The sequence below is a fragment of the Parasteatoda tepidariorum genome, chromosome 9 (assembly GCF_043381705.1).
Source record: "Parasteatoda tepidariorum isolate YZ-2023 chromosome 9, CAS_Ptep_4.0, whole genome shotgun sequence".
NCBI lineage: Eukaryota > Metazoa > Arthropoda > Arachnida > Araneae > Theridiidae > Parasteatoda > Parasteatoda tepidariorum.
Genome location: NC_092212.1, coordinates 76,076,043 through 76,097,430, shown reverse-complemented (window position 1 = coordinate 76,097,430; position 21,388 = coordinate 76,076,043). Strand labels below are relative to the sequence as shown.

At 28.3% G+C, this 21,388-nt stretch overlaps 1 protein-coding gene across 18 annotated transcripts in view; it reads left to right on the top strand.

Moving 5' to 3' along the window:
• The window catches only part of LOC107450465 (recombining binding protein suppressor of hairless), a 119,978-nt gene that overhangs the window by 73,380 nt on the left and 25,210 nt on the right, over window positions 1-21,388 (top strand). For all 18 annotated transcript variants that reach the window (XM_016066265.3, XM_071185110.1, XM_071185113.1 and 15 more), the window contains exons 2-3: window positions 4,865-5,020; window positions 8,490-8,820. In XM_016066265.3, the coding sequence (XP_015921751.2) occupies window positions 4,934-5,020; window positions 8,490-8,820 (418 nt within the window). In that variant the 5' untranslated portion in view covers window positions 4,865-4,933. The remainder of the gene's footprint in view (window positions 1-4,864; window positions 5,021-8,489; window positions 8,821-21,388) is intronic.

Genomic DNA, 21,388 nt, shown 5'->3' with positions numbered 1-21,388 from the left:
TTAATTCGAACAGTATACTGTGGAACACTAGTTTCTCTTAGTTAGAACAGTATACGATAAAACACTAGTTTTTCCAGCTAGTTAGAACATTTTTTTAATGTCTTGATGTAAGATGGTTAACATTTGTAAAAGTTATTATAGGCAATTTTTTTCAAACATACTAAAATCGATTTATTCAAATTTACTTCAAGTTCAGGGTTTGTGGTGGTTTTGATATTCCTGATTTTCTTGATTAAAAAAAAAATATTTGTCTTGGTTTTTAGCTTTTTGTCCTAACATTCCTAAGTTTTGTGTGTGTTCATAACATCCCAATTTCTAAGAATATAAATGAGGATTTTTTAAAAAGAATTTGCGATTTTAAGAGATTGATTCCAATCAACAATACAGTTATCCTATCATGAAATTTTGAAATGAATTGAGAGGTAATCCCCTGAAAATTTTTTATACAAAAATGTTAAGTGACACATTCAGTGCGTCATTTTCATTTTACGATTAGGGAAGCTATACTTGATGTAATCAATCAATTTCATCAAATTTAAAATTATTTGAGGAGAATTTTGAACAAAATTACTAATTTTAATTATATATTGATATAATAGTGTGTGAATTAATTGGTACTGGTTATTTTTTTTTCAATGCAGTAGTGTTGTAAAATTTTTCCATCTGTTGATTTGAAACTAAATTATTAATTTTTCAGTATTGATATTATGACAATCTCTTAAAACTTTCTGTTCTAAACAAATATTCTAAAATTAGAAATAGTATGTTTTATTATTCTTTTGTGGTAAAATTTGCTTTTCTTACAATTAGTGAAGCAAATTATCCATTTTTGTTTGCCTTTTTTAAAAGTAGAAGGTACATATTATTCTATTCTAAAAACTGTTCTAAAAAATGTCTTAGTTTTGTCCTGATTTATCTGAAAAATGTTATCAAATTTTTTCCTTAGCCCTCTATGAAGCCTGTATGTTCTTACATTAAGATACAAAAATGGATTAACAAAAGAAAAAGAAGCTATTTTCTAAAAAATTTTTTGTTTGTTTGTTTCTAAACAAACTAAAGCCTTTTTTTCTCTGATATATTTCTAAATTACTTAACATATTCTAGTTCATTTAACCCTTCTGACATAAATGATCAAAATAATTACTGTGTTACCTAATTGATAAACAGATTTAAACAGGGATGAGATTTTTCCGCTTTTTAGCTGANAATAATTACTGTGTTATCTTATTGATAAACAGATTTAAATGAAAAATCAAAGTTGTAATTTTCATTGCAACCTTTTTTTTTAGCACCTCAAGAACTCCTGAAATTAAATATAAATTCTTGAATTTTTTCTCTAGTTGTATTGAAATATGATATGAGTCAGTGTCTGAAAATATTATCAATGATCAATCTATTATTATTATTGTTATTTTAAGATTATTTTAATGTCTATAAATAGAGTATTTTAGCTTTCACTTATTAAATAAAAAATGTCTAAAAATAATATTTTATCTTTAACCAATTTACTATCTAATCAGATATTTGTTAGAATGAATAAATATTGGTTTTAAGTTTTAGTTATTTTTTACTTGTTGAAGTTCTTCATTTGTTTATAATTTTTTTTTTTTTTTATCATTCCTATGCCTATTTCTATGCTATTTCTATTTTTATCATTCCTATGTGCCTATCATTTAATAATTTTTTTTCTTTTTTTTTATTGTACTTGACTTTATTTTAATGTCTATAAATACCATTTTATCTTCAGCCAAATTACTATTTAGTCAAACATTTGTTACAGTGTTTAAATATTGGTATGAAGTGTAAGCTAATCAGTTTTAAGAAAGACTTAATTACATTTTACTTTTAGAGAATTCTAAATTTGTTCAATTTAATTGCAATATTGAATTATTTAAATTTATTTAATTTTGAGATTATTTAATTCATACCTAGTTATGATTTTTGTGCACTTATAAAAATTTTACTCACACTTCTTGATATTAAAATGAATTTCATCTTAAAATATTTTACTGTTAAAACTGTAAGTATAAATTTACTCTTCAGTAAAGTGATTTTCAAGGAAAAAAAAAGTTGTTTCACAAAAAGCCTAAATATCAAGTTCTTCACTTTTGTTTTGATTTCAAATCTGAAACTTATAATTTATATTGATAATTTTTTTGCATTGCAGAATTCTTAAATTTTATCAATTCTAAAGTACATTTTTAAAAACAAGTTTTTAGTGTTTTTTCTTAATCTAGTTAAACTTGTTTTTTAGTATGTTTAAAATGAAAAGCCTGTCATACATAATTAAACATTTATATTCATTTCAAAAAACAAAAGTAAAAAGTTATTACTCATAATTTCTTTACAAATTTGAGGGAAAAGTTCATCAATTGTTTGATTTAAATTTTTAATCTTTTTGTTTATTTTCACAAAAATTATCTCATATTTTTAAAAAAATTTTTGTTTTAAATAAACATTTATTTTTAACTTTGGAAACAGATTCCCAGAAAGTAAGATTTTTAAATAGATAAATTTCCGCTTTAAAATTCAAATAAACACATGTTGTTAGTTTTTTATTACATCGATTGACTCTAATGTTTGGAAAATTAGTTTTGTTTTGATTATATTCTACTACGCAAATGTGAAATGTATGAGAACATATATCTGTATTTCTTTTTTATTTGAAAAAACATCTTGTTCTATTTTATGCAATTCTGCAATAGATAACTGGCAAATCAGTCCTCAAAATAAAATATTTTAGGATGTATTGGGGGGAAAAGTTACTTAAGTTTGGAATCAAAAATGTTTCAAATCTGTAAAACAGTGCTTATTACAATGACAGGTTTGATTTAAAATGAACAGAAAGTTATGTTATTTCTAGTTAAGTAATATTTACAGCTAGCAATTAATAATACTATTATCAATTAATGTTATTGATCGATAAGGATAGTTATATGTTGATTTATTGAAAATATAGCATATTTCAAGTAAATTACTGAGTGAGTTATAGTGGTTACTGGTTAATGCTCCACAATTGCCAATTTATGGATTTAGTGACCAACTGATAATACAGCAATAAAACTAGCATTGTGCACCCACTGCTAGACCTGTAAGTTTAAATTTTCAGTTTGTAGCTGGTGGCCTGTAGACTCTTATAACATAGTTGTCACTTTTTCCTCAATTCAAATGAGTCAGTGATCAATATTGATTGATCATCTTAATGTAATAATCATTTTTGAATTTTTTAAATNTAAACAAACGATAAGTCGAACTTCCGATATGTCGAAGTTTTTCGTCAGTCCTATCAGATTCGAGTTATCGCGAATTCACTGTATTTACAGCTAGCGATTGATAATATTATCAATTAATGTTATTGATCAATAATGATAGTTATATGTTCATTTATTGAAAATATAGCATATTTCAAGTAAATTACTGAGTGAGTTAGTGGTTACTGGTTAATGCTCCACAATTGCCAATTTATTGATTTAGTGACTAACTGATAATACAGCAATAGAGCTAGCATTGTGCACCCACTGCTAGACCTGAAAGTTTACATTTTCAGTTCGTAGCTGGTGGCCTGTAGACTCTTATGACATAGTTGTCACTTTTTCCTCAAGCCTAATGAGTCAGTGATCAATATTGATTGATAATCTTAATGTAATAATCATTTTTGAATTTTTTAAATTTTTTTATTAGATAATATAAAAATATGACAAAATTTAGTTTAACATACTTTAAAATTTAATTTAAAAATATTTGACGAGGGGAAATAAAAAAAAGAGAAAAAAAAATATATATAATGTATTCATTACAACTTTAAAATATGTGAATTGTTAAAGAACTCTTTTCATGAATCTTACCGTTAAAAATTGAGGGATTCTGAAAAATCAAGACTTTGAATGGAGACATTGAATATTCTAATGAAATATCTGTTTTTCAAAGTCTTTCTGCGTCAATGTACTTTCATCATAAAATGATTTTTTAAAAAAATATTGAATAATTGATTGGTTGTTTATTTAATTTAAGTTTCCACCTTGTTATGATTCATGTTCAAGTGACTTAAAAATTATGCATAGGAATTCGTATTCACGTGATTTTAAAATCAAACATTGAGATTTGTATTGATACTTTTTCTTGCTCAAATTTCAAGTATTTTTCAGTGTTTAAAAAGTGTTTTTGCACCTAAAATTTTTGGATTTCTATTTTCAGCTATCTTGGTTTTTTGCCAAATTCATCCATATGGTATGAATCAATAAACAGTTCTATAAAAATAAAACATTTAAAAAAAAAAAATCTGATTTTCTAACAAATTTCATCAAAATGAGGTGGCGACAAAAGGATTGAAACTAGTTACAAGAGTTAATCAATGCATGCATGCAGAAAGTTTTTATATTCAGATTTCGCGTTAACAGAAAGTTTTTCATTTTATCTAAGTCTGTACTGAAGTTTGTTACTCTAACATTATAATTTATTATTTTTTTTAAAAAAATTGAAAGCAGAAATTTATTTTTAAGAGGAAATATAGGTTTTAACCTGCACATGTATAAATAAACCTTGAGATTAAAAGGTTTGAAGCAGCCATTTATTTTTATTTTATTATTTAAATTCAATTCATAAAGTACTTCAAAAACGTAATAAAATGATCAAAACTATTTTATTTCATTATCTGTCTCAAAGTTTTAAAAACAATTGTCTTTTTGTCTTTTTTTATATTATTTACACTCCGCAAATAATAATTGATATAAAAAAAAACATGAAAGTAAAGTTAAAAAAAAAAATCATTTTAACCTTGTTTGTCTTTTTTCTTTAGCCTTAGTGATGTATTTTATTTCTACAGTATGGTATTATGTATTAATTGTTAAAAAAATTGTTATTTCAGGTGAACCATGGGTTTCAACCTGCACAGGAATACTCTAACTTTGAGGATCAAAGTTTTGTGACAGCCAGTATGTCTTTGGCTCCTTATACTACTGCTTACAGCTCTGCGAGTAGTACACCCTCTCAAAATGCATCTTCCTACAGTATTACTAGTCAGGTAAAATAAGAACAGTGGCACGAAAAATCCAATAAAATACTGGATTTTGCCAGGTTTTTAGTTTAGAAGAAGTTGCTGAAAACTCAGCCTGTTCAGATTTGAAAAAACCAATGTAATTATATAATGCAGTGGTCCCCAACCTTTTTGTACCTAAGAGCAAATACCAGAATATCGGTCGAATGGCGGGCACCATTTATTTTTTCAAGATAAATTTATAGTTGGTAGACATAGGTAATAATACACACTGCATATAGTGCACAAAAAATTAAATTTCAAAAATTAATTTAACATATGAATGCAATTAATATTTTTGTGTAAAATAAATGATTACTAAATTGTTTTCAAAACATGCGAAGTATAGAAATTATTTATAAAATACAGTGGCATGAGGTGTTTCGCATGGCATTTCGCTGACCAGCTCTACATAATTGGGAGAATATAATGCTCTTTTTAAGAATGGAATTTAGTCCTTCAAATATATTCCAGAATTTCTCATGTGATATAATAGTTTTGAGATAATGTCATCCAATGGAGATCCAAAATTTATATATCCAATTCTTCTCGCCTTACTTGAAGAAATTCTGAAATGTATGTTGCTATTACGTTTATTTGGTTCGTAAAAGGATTAACAAAAAAGTTATCAAAGGCTCGATGATATTAAATTGCTGCTATTAAATTGATCTTTAAGCAATTGGAGGTTGATTATAAATGTCAATTTCACTGTCACCTATCCATTTTTTCATGTTTGGAAAATGCAAAAGAGACTTCATTTTCAAATGTGATATCCACAAAACTAGCTTAGCTCTGAACGAGTTAACAGCCTCTATCATTTTTGCTTTATGTTTGTCCTTTCCCTGCAGCTCCAAGTTTAAATAATTTAGTTTTTCCCTTATGTCCGTTATGAAAGACAAATCTGCTAGCCAAAGAGGATCTCTCAGTTCTAAAAATGTTTGATTTTTGGTTGCAAGATAATTTTTTATTTCTCCAATTAAATGTAGAAATCTATTCAAGTACTTTACCTTTACTGAGCCAGCGTACTTCAGTATGTATTTACATAGCATTTATTGGGAAAATGGAAAACTGAAATATGTTATCGTTGAGCAGCGGGCGCACCTAGATCGATCGACGGGCGCCATGGTACCCGCGGGCATAGGGTTGGGGACCTCTGATATAATGAAATGTATAAAAAAATATGAAAAATATGCTATTTAATTTAAAACCCTCTTTTCAACACTTTTCTGATTTTTTCTTGTTGAAAACTTTATTTTAAATAATTCTAAAATATTTCATATTTGATATGAATTTTTTAAAAATTTGTAATCCTTTTTTGTAACTATATCAGATCATATTTTTATTTTTTATATTCATCTCCAACTAATGTCAATTTCAAAACAGAAAAGATTGATTAAACTATTAAGTTGTAATTTAAATTTCCTAGGTGTAATATACTTTTTGAATTTTATTTCCTTTTATTGGTTTTAAAAATTCCTAAATATTCTCATGTGATAAATCAGAAGAAACATTTAAACTATTCTTCTTCTATTTTCTTAGGCGAAGGAGCTTTGAGAAACACTCATTAAATATTAATTATAGTGTAAAATTTAAACACTTGAGCCCTATATCACTAACTTTGAAAATGCGAATTTTTTGATGTCCCATTAAAAATCCTAACTCTGCATTTGCTATGTCCTAATACAGGATGCCTTTCTTCTTAACCCAGTACACTATTGAATCACCCTTGGTTTCACGAAGTATTTTTCATCCCCGAAAATTGTTCCTGAAGAATTAAAAATTTTTTTTTTTTTAATTCTAATTCCTAAAAGCTTTTTAAAATTTATCTTCTTGAAACTCTGATAAGGAAGAAATAATCATGTTTAAAAAAAATTCCTGAATTATCTATTCCTAAAGAAGTAGATAAAATAGGAAAGAACTTGTTAATTTAATGAATCCAAAAGAACCTGATATTTATGAGAAAGGTAGTTACTATAATGTTTCAGTATGTGATGATTGTGAAGAATCAGAAATATTGAAAGAGATTAAAGCATCTTAGAGATAAATCATAAAGGGAAGATGACCAAACAAAAGAACTTAACCTGAGCAAAACTGAAAGTCAAATTAAAAGCTAATATATTGACACTGTTAAATGTTTTTGAAGGTGACTAAATAGTAAAAAAAATATTCAATTAAAATGTTCTATTTTCGATCTCATAAAATTTTTAGAGTTTGTAATATCAAGGCTTAATTGTATATCTTCAGATTTTTATTGTACTTTTACTGTGTTAGGCATCATCTTGTGTTTATTTTTTATTGAAAAATTACAGTTCCTTGAAAGGCATCATTTTATTATTTTTATTGAATCTTATTTAATCATAAATAAATTGCATAAATTCACGAAAACGAAAAAAAAAATACATGGATTTAAAGCTTATTTTAGGTTTACCACATTAGGATTAATTTTTTCATAAAAACAGAACCTGAAAAAATGCCCAGATAGACCTCTGTTAATACAAAAATGACTTAAAAAATTAGCCCCAAATATTGAGTGATGATCATGTGACTGAGATATACCAGATGTTTCGTGAAAGTTGGTTTTGTGAAATTGTGAAAAATCTACTTATAATTTTGTAGACTTGTGAAATTAGGGTACTTGTTTTGTAAAACAGAAACCAGTGGTCTCTGCAAACTTTTTGTGAAAAGTCTGTTATTATTATTTTGGTATATTATATGGTTAATACAAAAAAGGTCTTGTTTTTGTGGAAAAAAAAGTAAATAAAGGCTAACATAAAAACTATGTCTTTTAAGGAGTTCAAATAATGATGCTAAGGCATCACCAACTTTTTTTTTCTTTCCCAAATCTTTTTACAATAAAATATTTTTTTTTTCAAATCTTTCCTCTTATTTTTTTAAAAATGTTTCTGTTAAGACTGCATTTTTCTACCTGATTTACATATTTACTCGAAGGACCAGTTTTAACGTTTCATTGTTTTATCGCTGACCAATAAGGTTAGTTGTTTGATTTTCGACGTATTTTTTGCATATTCAAAATTGTGGCTCTTACACAATTTTTGTTCAGTTTGTTTCTGATCATACACTTTCTTCAATAAAAATTATTTTGAATCCAAGCCTATTTCAATATAAATAAAATTTATAATATAAATTTTATATTAATTGTAATACAAAGATTATTTCATGGAACGGCAGTTGAGAATTACTGCATTTACCAAAATGCAATAAGCAAATGGGGTTGAAATAAGCAAATGTTTGCTATTGCAAACATTTGCTTATTTCAACCGAAAATGACCCATGTTATGACACTTAACTTTATTGCTTTTGTGGAATGTGGAATGGCAGTTGAGAAATAATGCGTATACCAAAATGCGATAAGCAAATGCTGTTGAAATAAGCAAATGTTTGCAATAAGCCGAAATGACCCATGTTATGATGACACTTATCTTTATTGCTTTTATAGGCAAACCTTCAAAATCCTAACCCATATACAGACCTCAATGTCAACAATAGGGCTCAGCACCAACAGCTGGGTCATGTCCAGCTCAATGAGGTGAATCGAAATGGAATGCAGAACTCCCATTTGTGCTCCCCATCTCGAGACCGTCCTTCAGAGAATGTCATTGACAGTCATCCAGTTGACCTGTCTAGTCCTAAGCCATCCAATAGATATGGACCAATGGGATACATGAATGTTGCGAGAGATAACAGTACTGGTGCTTTTCCTAATTTCAACAATCGCTCAGGATTTGAAAATGGCATGGATTCTATGCGTCCTGAGTATAATCAGAAATGTAAGTGTGTCTTAGTCTTTTTTTTAAAAAATTTTTTAATCATATTTTAAATTATAAATTTGTTTTTTAAATTATCACCTTTAACTTATATTTTTGTTATTCTTGTTAATTGAAATCATCAAAACCTGTTTGATTGTGGTTGGATAAAATGAGGAATTGAAAGATAATTAGAAGCATCTTCAAGTTTCTTGCAGCACTCAAACAGGTTTTGTAAATTCGTTCTTCTGACTTTTGAAATTTCAATAACGGTTCATGTGTGTGTGTTTTCTTGTTTCAATATCATTTTATGCACCTCAATGTTTTTGTCATCATTTTGGACAAAGATTCTAAAAATATGTGATAAAGGGCTGTCATTATTTTTAAATTTATATTTTTGTGTAAGAAATGGCAATGACTATGAGAATTCTTTTAATTTTTTATTAATCTTTTGTGGTTACTAGTGAAAAAAAATTGATTTTTTAGAAAAAACCAATTTGAGTTATTTTTTTCTTTCCATTTATGAAAGTTGAGGTGATATCACGAAAAGCATATGTAGAAGGTTAATCTTTAAAGGTTTAATCTTCTTGAAGTAAAGACAAGTTCTATGATCCCCCGCGAAGCCCTTATGCTCCTGCTTTCTTATATTGTTTTCTCATTTTCCCTTTTGTAATTGTGATCCTTTTGTTATAGTTCATAACATTGTTTGAATATATTATCTTGAATACACAATCTATCACAATGTTCATTTTTTTTTCTTTAGTGTATAATCTTGTGTGGGTTTGGGGCAAAATGATTTGATTTTTGATCTTATGCTATTAAACTCTGAATTAAAATCATTAATAGCTTTATCCATGAAACTGATGCATATTTGCTTCACACAGAGAAAAAAAAAATCTTGAAAACCTCCTCTGGGCTACCCAATGATGAGAGAACTTTTACCAGATTAGTTAGAAATTTCATTTATTGAGCTATAACAAATAAGAAACAGGTTTTCCAGTATAAATTAAGTTTAAAGTTAAGGTTGACCAATTTTATTTGTACATATTTCTCTTCAATATTATCATAATATGCTTATATGTAAATCATAATATGCTAAAGATGTAATAAAATTTTTCCTAGTGAGTTTTTCAAAGTTATGTAAAAATAAAAAGGTTTTTGTGTTTTTAAAATAAGATTTATCCTCAAAATTTTTATCAAATTATGTTAAATCAATAAAATAATTTTTTGTCATTTGTCAGAAAATATTCATATTCTGTTGTCCATTATAGTTTAGTAAAATGCTAAGCTTAGAAACCCAAATAATAAAAATATCGATTGACATTTACAAGTTTACTGAAAGCAAATAAAATATCTATATAATTCCTTATTTCTCATTGTATATTTATTTAACTATCATATCAATTTAGTAGTTAAAATAGTTTTTAGCGTTAGATTTCTGAATTTTTTCATGTCCTTCTTTTAGCAAATATATTTCTCTGTTCTGAAGGTACCCATTTTACCAAGGCTTTCCCTGAATTAGAATTCTGCATAAAAGTAAAATATGTCATACCTGAACACTTATTTCAGCTTAATTATCAGAAACGTTATGAATACTTAAATTTCCATTGTGTACATAAATACTTTTTAAGTTACTATAGTTAATACTATAGTAACTATAATTACTATAGTTAAGTACTATAATAATTTTTAAGTTACTATAGTTAATACTATACTAACTATAATTACTATAGTTAAGTACTATAATAATTTTTAAGTTACTATAGTTAATACTATACTAACTATAATTACTATAGTTAAGTACTATAATAATTTTTAAGTTACTATAGTTAATACTATAGTAACTATAATTACTATAGTTAAGTTACTATAATTTTTAAGTTAAATATGATTGTGTCAAATATGAATGAGTGGCGCTGAATACACAGTAAAAGTAGCCTAGTATCCAGTTAGCTTTTTTTGTAGTAGCCTAGTATCAGGTAGTAAGCTGAGGTAATGAAAATATGGTTGAATACCTGGTATACCTCTAACTGTAACTCTTCTAAATTTGCCAATAATGCTCCCTTCTCAAGCCTCTATTAAATATTAATATTATTTTGCCACGTTATCTTTGGCATAGTAGCATTTTTTTTATGTGTTCTAGTAGAAAACAAATAATGAAATAATGAAAATAATAAAGAGAAAATGCAAAGAGCCATTTTTAATGAAAAGTCCTAAATTCAACTCAATTTTCTAGATAAAAGATCTCAAATATCATTAGTTATTTTTCTGAAAATCATTTTTCAAAGTTAAGAAATTTTTAAAAAATAAATAAATAAATCTTTTGAAATTTTTGTTAAATTCAGAAACAAATTGTGGTTTTCTTATATTGTTGAATCACTCTAAGATAAATAATTAATTAAAAAAATTTAAGGTAAAGGGGGGAAAAAAGCTTCTAATTCACAATTATTTTTTTTCTATTAATCCATCATTACTTAAAGGCAAAACAACATATTAGATCTAATAGCTGTGCTATGTATTAAGCTTGATTAAAAAAAAAAAAAAAAAATTAAGTCATATTAAATGTAATACCTCCTCCAACATCAAAAGCAGCTTAATAAAGTGCAGCATCACTCTTAAATAAAATATCAGGATCAAGCACATTATTTTTAACAAATTGAATATATAAAACCACTCCTGAACTAAGAGATCATTGATTTTAGTGGCAGGAGACTAAAAGCAAGAAGCTCGCATGAGGCAGCAGTTACACCATCTGTGAAATTCCCATAGACTTACTCCTCCCATTTGTGGCTGTAAATATAGAATCTCATCCTACTCGAATCCCCCTCTTTGGGGGGGGGTATGCATGCATGTGTATGTGAATTATCATACAGCCAATCCAATGCAACTGCATAGTGCCAGAGATTGATCTGTGGGAAATTCATGTTGGACCTACAGGTGTCTTCTCATAATTAATTGGGAACTCTTTGGAGGGATACGTACCTTACGAAAAGATTTTCGGTAGGTGGGTGGTAGGTCCTGGCGGGGGTACTGCTGTCTCTTCCCACCCGCCCATTCCAGGCTTTGCGATTGGCGAGCTGCCACCAGTCGATAAAGACCGAAATCCTACAGAACCGTAGCTTCTGGGCTTCGGGAAAAGCAGATCCTCTCCCGCTGTCGGTTGCTGTGGTTCTCAACCACAGCCTGTCTTGGTTTTCATGGCCCAACACCTGGATTTTGCCTTTGATGACTGTGGAATACCGTTTTTAGAGCCAGGCTATCACATCCCTTACGGCTATAGTGGTAAGAAATTTGTCACCTGTGTTTTCATTTGAGTATTTTTTTTTTCTGATTTAATGTGGGAAAAAAAAACATTGTGACTTTGCATGGCATGGTCTTGTGTTTGCCATTTGTTTTGTTTTGTTGCGTGAGCTAACCAGATGGTCAATTAGATTTATTTTAAGTTAGTCAGGTTTGTTAACAGTATTTAATTTGGGTTTAGTGCTTTTTATTTTGAAATAGAAATTTTTCTTAATCATGTTAGTTTTTATTGGTTTATGTTTTTCTGTGTTTAATTTTAAACATGTTGAAAACTAATATTTGAAATTGTAAATTAAAAAGCTAATTAATGATTTATAGAATCTTGCTTAGCGTTGAAGAAAATATAATTGATAGTTTAACTGTTTGAGTTGGTTGAAGTTTTACGAGTTTAACATGCAACATGGATATATCATCTCTTCTTAATATTATTCTTTGTTAATAATGCATTTTTGCCTTTATATATTGTTCAAAAATGAAGACTAAAAACTAAATGTGAAAATCATTTTTTGAACAAAGCATAAAGTACAAATCTAGTATTTAAAATTCAAAAAACAAGTTTGTGGTTGAAACTTCAAATGTTAATTAAGCAAAACTATTAGATATAATTTTTTTCTTCTTGATAGAATCTGAAAATTCAGGACCTTATGATAGGATAATTGTACTTTTGACCCAATGGTTAGTTTGTATTTTAGAAACATAATTTTATGTAAGTTAATATATGTTTAACGAAGCATGCATTTTCAAATTATGATTTTATCATATGAATGACTAGTTTTTTTTTTTTTTTTTAAAGCTGAGCAGTGATTTGTTTTTTTTCCTTACTGTTTTCATTAGATTAGTTTTTAAGCAATGTTAAGAATAAATTCCTTTTAGTTATATTAGTAGTTCTTTTTTTTAATATTCAAATTCAATTATATTTGTTTTTGAAGTTTAATATCTTATATTATTACTGAATATTAGACATTTGAGTTACTTTTCAAATGTATAATGTTATTCTCCTAAAATTCAATGGGATTTGATGTGAAAATCACAGGGTCTCTAATTCAAATAATTCCTTCCCTCATGTTTAAAATATCATAAATAGTTTACCAAAAAAACAAGAAATTTTTTTCTTCTTAGGAATACTTTTATTCTGATCTAAGATCAAGGTGCAAACATAACAGTATTAGTTTGATCTGAATGTTGAAAACTAGCTTTTATCTGCATTTTGTTGATATAAATAGATTTCCATAATTTTTAAGATTTTCATGTATTTACCAAAGTTAACTTGTACCACCGATGTTATTTACACTGTTTACTAAATATTTTTAATTGCATTTACCAGGACTTGAAAAAAATCACAAATATTTTTTTATGTACAAAATACATACCCAAATGTTTTCAAATGCATATTAATGCAGGGTGGCCACCCACCTGGAAAACCTTGAAAACCTGGAATTATCAAGGAATTTTTTTATACTGGAAAATACCTGGAAATATCAGGGAAATTTGGATAAAAACCTGGAAAAATCAGGGAATTTTAAAGAAAAGCTGGAAATGTTTCTTTGATAATTTTTTTAATTTCACTAATTTAAATTATTTGCTAATTTTCTTAATTTAAATNAGTTCAGAATATTTTAAGTAAATAAAATAATTATTTATTTGATTGAGTTGCTATATACACGATTGTTCTGCTCAAGCAGACATTGATAGAATGAATGTAGAGCATTATTTTTAATAAATATGTATTACTGTCAGAAGAATGGAGATTGAGGGGGTGCTTAATCTTCAGTTTACGGCATTTCCAATTAAATATTTACATGCCTGGTTGGGCAAGTAAGAGTAAAAAAAAAATGCTAAATTAGAATTTACATTCCCTGGGTATGTTGGACAAATATAGTTTTTGAATTCGACTGTTCACATAGTATTTTTTTTGTTTTTTTTGTTATCAGCTCTGGATTTTACAACAAAAGTACATAGAATAATATACTTATAAGTATTTTACTTGCTTAATATACTATTTCACTTTTATTTGGCAATTTCTAAATAAGGAGTGTTGGGAGAAAACTGTAAATATTGAAACTAAGTTATATAATAACAGCGCTAAGTTATATAATATCACTACAGCGCGAGAACGCGAAAACCTCGCATATTTTTTTCTTTTCTCACATTAAAAAATTCTTAACATGAGAAGTTCTCACACTTTATTAACCTATTTTAAAATGCGCGAATCTCTTGAATTTTGGAAAAAATTTCGTCTTCCGCCATTTTGAAAAAGACATGAAAATAGCTACGACAAGTGTTGAGAAAAAAAAATGAGTCCTTTATAATAAGTAGGTTAAAGTTAGCTCTATTTTTAGCTGTTAATGAATTACCAAACTCCTTCATCGACAATTTACAGCAATTTGTAAAAGTTGAAATCAGTGAAAATTATGCTGGAAGACCTAACAAGAAGTGTGAACATGGAAATAACTTCAATGAACTTCATTATTCTATAACAGAAATAATTGAAAAGCCTATGCTGACAGATGTAGAGGATATGTCAGCACCTGTTGCAAGGTCATTTAGCACCCAAAACTGAATTGAAACAAAATATTGTAACAGATAGACTGATGAGCATTTGAGCAACCTAATGAGAATAGCTGATGAAAAAGTAGATATAGAACATTTTCCATATGATGATACAGCAAAAATATTCAATGATTTAGAAATTAGAAGATGTTAAAAATCTATTATAATTAAAGAAATATTTTTTTTCCAAGTCTATTCGTATTTTTTTAATTTTTAGAAATCTCACTTTTTGAAATCTCACCCTGTTTTTGAGAAAGGGTGAGAAATTCTCTCCCATTTTTTTTCTGTAATGAAAACACTGTAATAATTATGTGATTTCCGTTAAACATAATGTAGTATTCATTTCTATATATATACAATATATTTTTATGCTATTTTTTTGTAGTTATTTTTATTGAAATATAAATAGAATGCAAAATTTTTTTATTGTCTAATATTATCAGTCGTAACGATATGCAAAGAAAATTATAAATGCTGAAGGTGTCCCAGTGACTTTGATTTTTGTGCTGAACTTAGTTTATATGTTTTATTATAAGTAATCTGCTTACCAAAAATGAAAAGCTCTTAATCGCTGGTAGCTTTGTTCTAAATAATAAGTACTAAGTTACTACCGTAAAACTTCTCGGGTGACCACCAGTTTTAACATTGTCCCATTGTAAAATGGTCGTTAATGAAGGTTGGTCGTTCTTAGGGGTTACTTCCGTTAATTTAAAAATGTTTTCGTAGGTTCATGATTTTTCACAAGCGATTTTAATTTCACTCAGAGTCATTTTCACGGTGCAAAAATGCCACTTGTGTTGGTGTCATGAAAATCTGATTGCTGAATAAAATTTAGCATTGGATTGATAAAGCGTCAATAAAAATGAACTTTACTGATGTAATTATGTGTAAAAACAAATTTACCAATTATGAATGATAGGATTTTTTTTAAATAAATGAACAAATATGTTTTTTGCTTAGGTTTGCATTTAATTTTATATCATAAAAATTAGTTTACTTAAAAGAATGAGAGGCTTGTTTGTTTGAGATGCTTAGTTTATTCTAAAATAACGTAATTTTTCCAGTTAATCTTTTAACTCAAAAACTAAAATCATTAATACCATCGTCCTTAGGTCTCCCTCAGAGATCCTCAAAAAGAGCTTCCTAAATAAAAGCTACTCACAAATATTCTGAATACATTTGAATCTACTTATTTTGTTGATATTTTTGTGTTTCCTTTTTTGACCTCTTCAGCATTTTTTGCGGAGGTTTGCCCAGTTGCTGGAAGAGATTTTTATAGTCTTTCCTTAAGGTTTCCTTCAACACAGTGTCCATGGAAAAAATTCTGTGCCTCCCAAAGGAGTCCTAAATAATGAAAGTCGTTATACAGAGGTGATATTTCTGGAGGTTTCACTGTAAAATTTACCTGCTTTATAAAATGGGTACTTCTGCACTAATAACTTCCACAGCAATTTCATTTTGTAGCGTTCTCAGTTAGGAGGTAAGGTGGTCAGCATTTAAACAATACTATTATCCTGCAATCGATCTAGTATCCTTACTAGTCATTTTTAAAGATACAGAAATCAAAGAATTTTCATTTTCAATTGGAGATAAACATTTGCATCAAGATTGCTTTGCACTGTTTGAGTTATCTTATGAATAATGTTTGTTTAGTTGTCCTTTGCTTTAGGAAATCAAAGTATTAATTTTTTGAATTTCCTGTATATTTCTGTTAAAAGAGACTCACTCACTTCTGCTCCAAAACAAGTAATGGAGTTATAGCACTATTGATTCATAATTATAAAAACCTCATTCTACAAATTTTTTTTCTTCATAAATAACATGGTGCATAGCATTTTTAAAAGGTGCTTCTTTTTGATTTTTGTTTTTTAAAAGCCCTTAACGGTGCTTTTCTCATTAGGTGTTTTAAAAATGTGCTTATATTTCCCTTTTCGAAAATGTGATTTTTTTTCTTCACCATGTCGATTTTCACCACATATGATGCAAAATCATGCTTTTCACATTGTTCCATTCAACATTTTCACAATTCATTCTACGACAATCGATTTTGGCCTGCCGTCGGTCCGGTCCATAGCGTATGAAAGCGCTAATCATTTTACAGGTTTGATGAAATACTTTAGAGTCCGCATGTGTGTCTCCTGAGCTGAGGTCGGTGAGATATTAGCACTCTTATGTGCAATTCTGCTGTATTTTGCAAAATATTCTCAATTTCAGTCTTCATTTTCCGCCCACTGAAATCGAACCGAAAAATCTTTCGATCTTTTTATGGTGACTAATATAATCAAGAAAATAGTGTTTTGTCAGAAAAAACAAGTTATTTTATCATGATCATGTAAAGTCTTTTTTGTATATAGTGCTTAAAAATGTCTTTTGAGTGCTTAGAAAGTACTTAAAAGGTGCTTATTTTTTGTTGAAAGATTTGGCTATGTACCCTGAATAAAGTGCTCAAAAACATAGCTATTAGTTCATGACTGATAAATGCTTGACTATTTTTGACTAAACAATGTTTATTTTGAATTACAGTTGTTTCCCCATTTCTGCATTTTTCGTTTTCCTGTATGAATCGTAAGGTATCAACTGTCCCGCATAAATGCCATTCATATATTGTTAATAATACCTGTTTAGATAATTTTTAAAACTAGCAGATTCCCACATCTATCGTTCAGAAATTCAATTGCTATCGTTCAAAAACTGAAGAAGTGCAAAAAAAAAAANAAAAAAAAAAAAAAAAAAAAAAAAAAAAGAAGACTAATGAAGACTGAACTTAACCATTCAGTGCAAACATTTGTGGAAGGCCTTGAAGCCTTTAAAACAATTAGAACATTTGATATTTTCAAGAACTTTCAAAAACTCATCAGCATAATGTAAAAACTGTCTAAATTTATTGAAGATTCAAGAAGAGAGAGAATCGAAAGTTCAGAATATTTTAAGTAAATAAAATAATTATTTATCCATATTTTGCATCTTGAATATTTTTGCAGGAGGTCATTATTTTTCAACTAAAAATTTTTTTTCGTTAAATTTTATACAAATCTAGTCATTATTTTATATTTTAAGTTGAAACACATTCATTATTTTCCCGTATCATTCCTAATGAATTGTCCCTTGAGGAACAATTGATCAGGGTTCTGTATTTATGCAATTTGCAACATATTATCTTTATACAGTAGGGAACCGATTATCCGGAACGATCAGGACCATCGCTATTCCGGATAACTGATTTTTCCGGTTTTCTGAATCGCTACAAGAAGCCGTTTTTTTTACTGTTAAACCCAACTAAAAAAAAAAAATTTAAATAATCATAAAAAGAGGAAAAAACAATGAAGTAATACACTAATGATTATTTCCAAAATGATGGTAAGGTAAACATCTTTCAAAATAGAAAGAAAAATCCTATGAGGGAAAAATATTTTTTTTTTTGAAAATGGCGGGAAAATGTATCGAATTTTATTCCGGTTTTGGAATGGGTTCCGGTGTTTGGAATGGGTTGGAATGGGTTTTGTACTGTATTAATATTTTTATAAAAGTGCTATTTAGGGTAGGGTATTATCAGTGACATTACATCAAAAAATAGTATAATTTAAGAGTGGCTATTTTTGATTTATGGTATTGATTATAATTATTTTGATTTATAACTCTAATGAATGTGCCTGGATAACTATAAACAAAACAAAACCCAGATGTGATTTTGGATATCTTATGTTTTAACTTTTCTTTTGGATTCGAAAAGACTAACATTTCCTTAAAAGAGAGAATAAATATTTCAAAAAAGGGTATTATTAATAAATGTATTGTGTTCTTTGAAAATCAATTTACAGAGATTGTTAATGCACATTTTTGTCCTAATGAATGCACATTGCTTGACTGTGCATTTATCACTTTAGATCATCTATATAAAGTAATCCATAATAAGAATCTAGAGTGTAGAGTAGAGGATAAGAATCTAGAGTGTTATCTCACTATTTCTTAATTTAAAGGGGATTGAAGATGTTCACCAACTTTTTGACTTTAACATCTATCTAGGGTGTCATGTCACTCTTTCTTAATTTAAAGATAATTCAAGATGTTCAACTTTTTGACCTTAGGATCAGAACTACTTTGTATAAAAATCTAGGGTATCAAGGTGATTCTTCCATGGAAACTGAAAACTTGAAATTCTCATGAAATATCAAAATACCACTGAAAAACCAAGAATTCTTTGGGAACTTCTTAGAGTCTACTCTAGAATTCTTGGAGTATTAGCAATAAATATTATGACAATTTCTGTTTTTATCTATTTATTAGGTATAAAATTTTTTTCCCACTAATTATCAGCTAATAAAAATTTCAGGAATTTATATAATTTATTATTTTTTTTTGTCTATGTTAGGCGAGCATTTTTTAAAAAAAATCAACTCTTATCTGTATAGAACTTTCTTTATCTATTATATAAAACTTTTCTATATCTATCTAGAGTTTTTCATGAACAAAACGATGAATAAATTTAGTTTAAAGAAATGAATAATATTCTGCATATATTGTATGTTCTTAATGAATATATATTTATAAGATAAAACTCTGTAAAGTGCTTTTATTTAAAGTGCTTTTATTCTTTGAAATCTCAGTGAATTTGATTTTGACTGGAGATCAGACTTAATGCAATGTCACTCTTCGTTAAAAGGTAAATCAAGGTGTTTCACACTTAATAAGCATTTAACACCAAAAGAAATAATGATTTAATGAAATTCTTGAAAGATTTTGTCAATGGAGAATTTTGTTTTGACAGCGCATTATTTTAGGAAATTTGATTTATGTATATGCTAAAAACCGTTAGACAAGAAGCCGTTTCAAACCTGCGAATTCAACCGTCTAATATGAAACCTAATTTTAAGACTTTTGTTGATGAAACAATAAATTTTAAACTTCACTACATACTAATAAATTATATACTCCATAATATAATTTTTTCTTTTCTTTCTAACACATTCACCACCTCTACTGAGTTTTTAAGAGAAGAAAAGAAAGTTCTAAAGAAAGTTCTACGCTTAGGGTTCTGCACCCAAAAAAATTGGAACCGCTATTTAACCCACTGTCCGTTTTACGCTTTGAAAGTTAAAATTATCATTTCAAATGGTTGTGTACAACTTCACTCCATTTTCTATCTACGAGAAGTCTCGCAATAGAAAAGCCTCTTATTTTTATGTGCTGAAATACCTTTTTATCAAGGAGTAGGAAAAACAATGATCTTTCATATCATATTTTTCTGATTGCAGATAGATTTAATTGATACTGCAGTTGTGCAAAAAGAGAGTGAACATTTACCACCAGTTAGAGAGAGTAGAACCACCAGTGTTATATTTTCTTTAGATATCTAAGTTAAAGTCGGATAATAAGTCTCAATTCCCTTGGGAAATTTCACATATGCTATGTGTATAATTATGCATTAAAATACAAACTAACAAAACTCCTCAAAAGTTAGTTAAAAGTCATTTACCTAAACTACATATTTATATCCAGATTTATTTTAAATAAAACAGTTGCAAAGTTTTTCCTGAAATGAACTCTTAAATTATGTCATTCTCACTCCAAAGAGAAAATTATCTGGCCTAATTTGCTTTCTTAAAAAGGTACAGACATTTTCCTACATTTGCCTGCAAGATGTCTCTAATGTAACTGCGGAAAAAGAATAAAAGCTTTTGCACGCCGTGCAGCTGACTGACAATGGCAGGTGCAGGTTGAATTACTTTTCACAGGAATGCGCCCCAGTGCTGCACTTGCTTTTTGAGCCAAGCCTGCAGATTAAGCCCAAGACTCACCAGGGAATGAAAGTGGATGCTTCCCTGCTGAAGCGTGGGAATATTGAAGGCTGCTACAGCTGGCCCAGCGCTGTGCCGCCTCTCTCCCTTAATGGCAGGCACTCTGCCGCATTGATCGGTCTTTGTCCTCTTCTCTGCCAATGGGAAAACTCGCCGATGTACTTTTTGAAATACCTTGGAAGTTCAGTTCTCTCTCTTTCTCTGCAACTAATGATGTTACAATTTGATCATTTAATGTCTTTAAAAGCTAAGTACACTTGTATTTATTTATTTTTCTGCTTATGATGTTGTGAGTTATGTTTTTGGAACAGACGCATTACCTTTTGTTTTTACATCTTTTTTTCTTGGATGAGTTGAGGAATTTATGTATAAGATTTCTTTTGATCGTATTCATACTTTTTCTTTTTTCTCTCGATTTCAATTTTCTTTGCCTCGATGCATTAGTGAGATGGTTTTATTTGATGGAGAAATTTTGTTGGAGTTCTTTGAATAAATTACTTGATTTTCATTTGGAGATTTCTTTTATGCTTTTCATCAATCAAGTTGCATTTACTCTTGATTAAACAGTTTTTTCTCTTGTGGCTTAATCAAATATTTTAATTTGCAACACATGTTTATTAAACTGGACTTCATCACTTTCTTAACTTAGTTTTTCTCTTTTATTATCTACAAAAATTTGCTTATCATCATCAAACTTTTCACTCAATTGTTTTTGCATTTCATTGTCTCGTGCAATGGAAACTAATATCATTATGAAAACAAATTGAAAGATTAAGACTTACTATATTCGTAATCGTTATAAGTCTGCCAATTCCTGTCTTGACCTTACAAACGATTTCTCCACCATGTAAGCCACTATTCTCTAGCTTCCATCAGGTAAAAGGAGGGCAATCACAACCGATTTGTACTTACAAATTGAAACTAACCTCAACCCCAATTGACGAAGG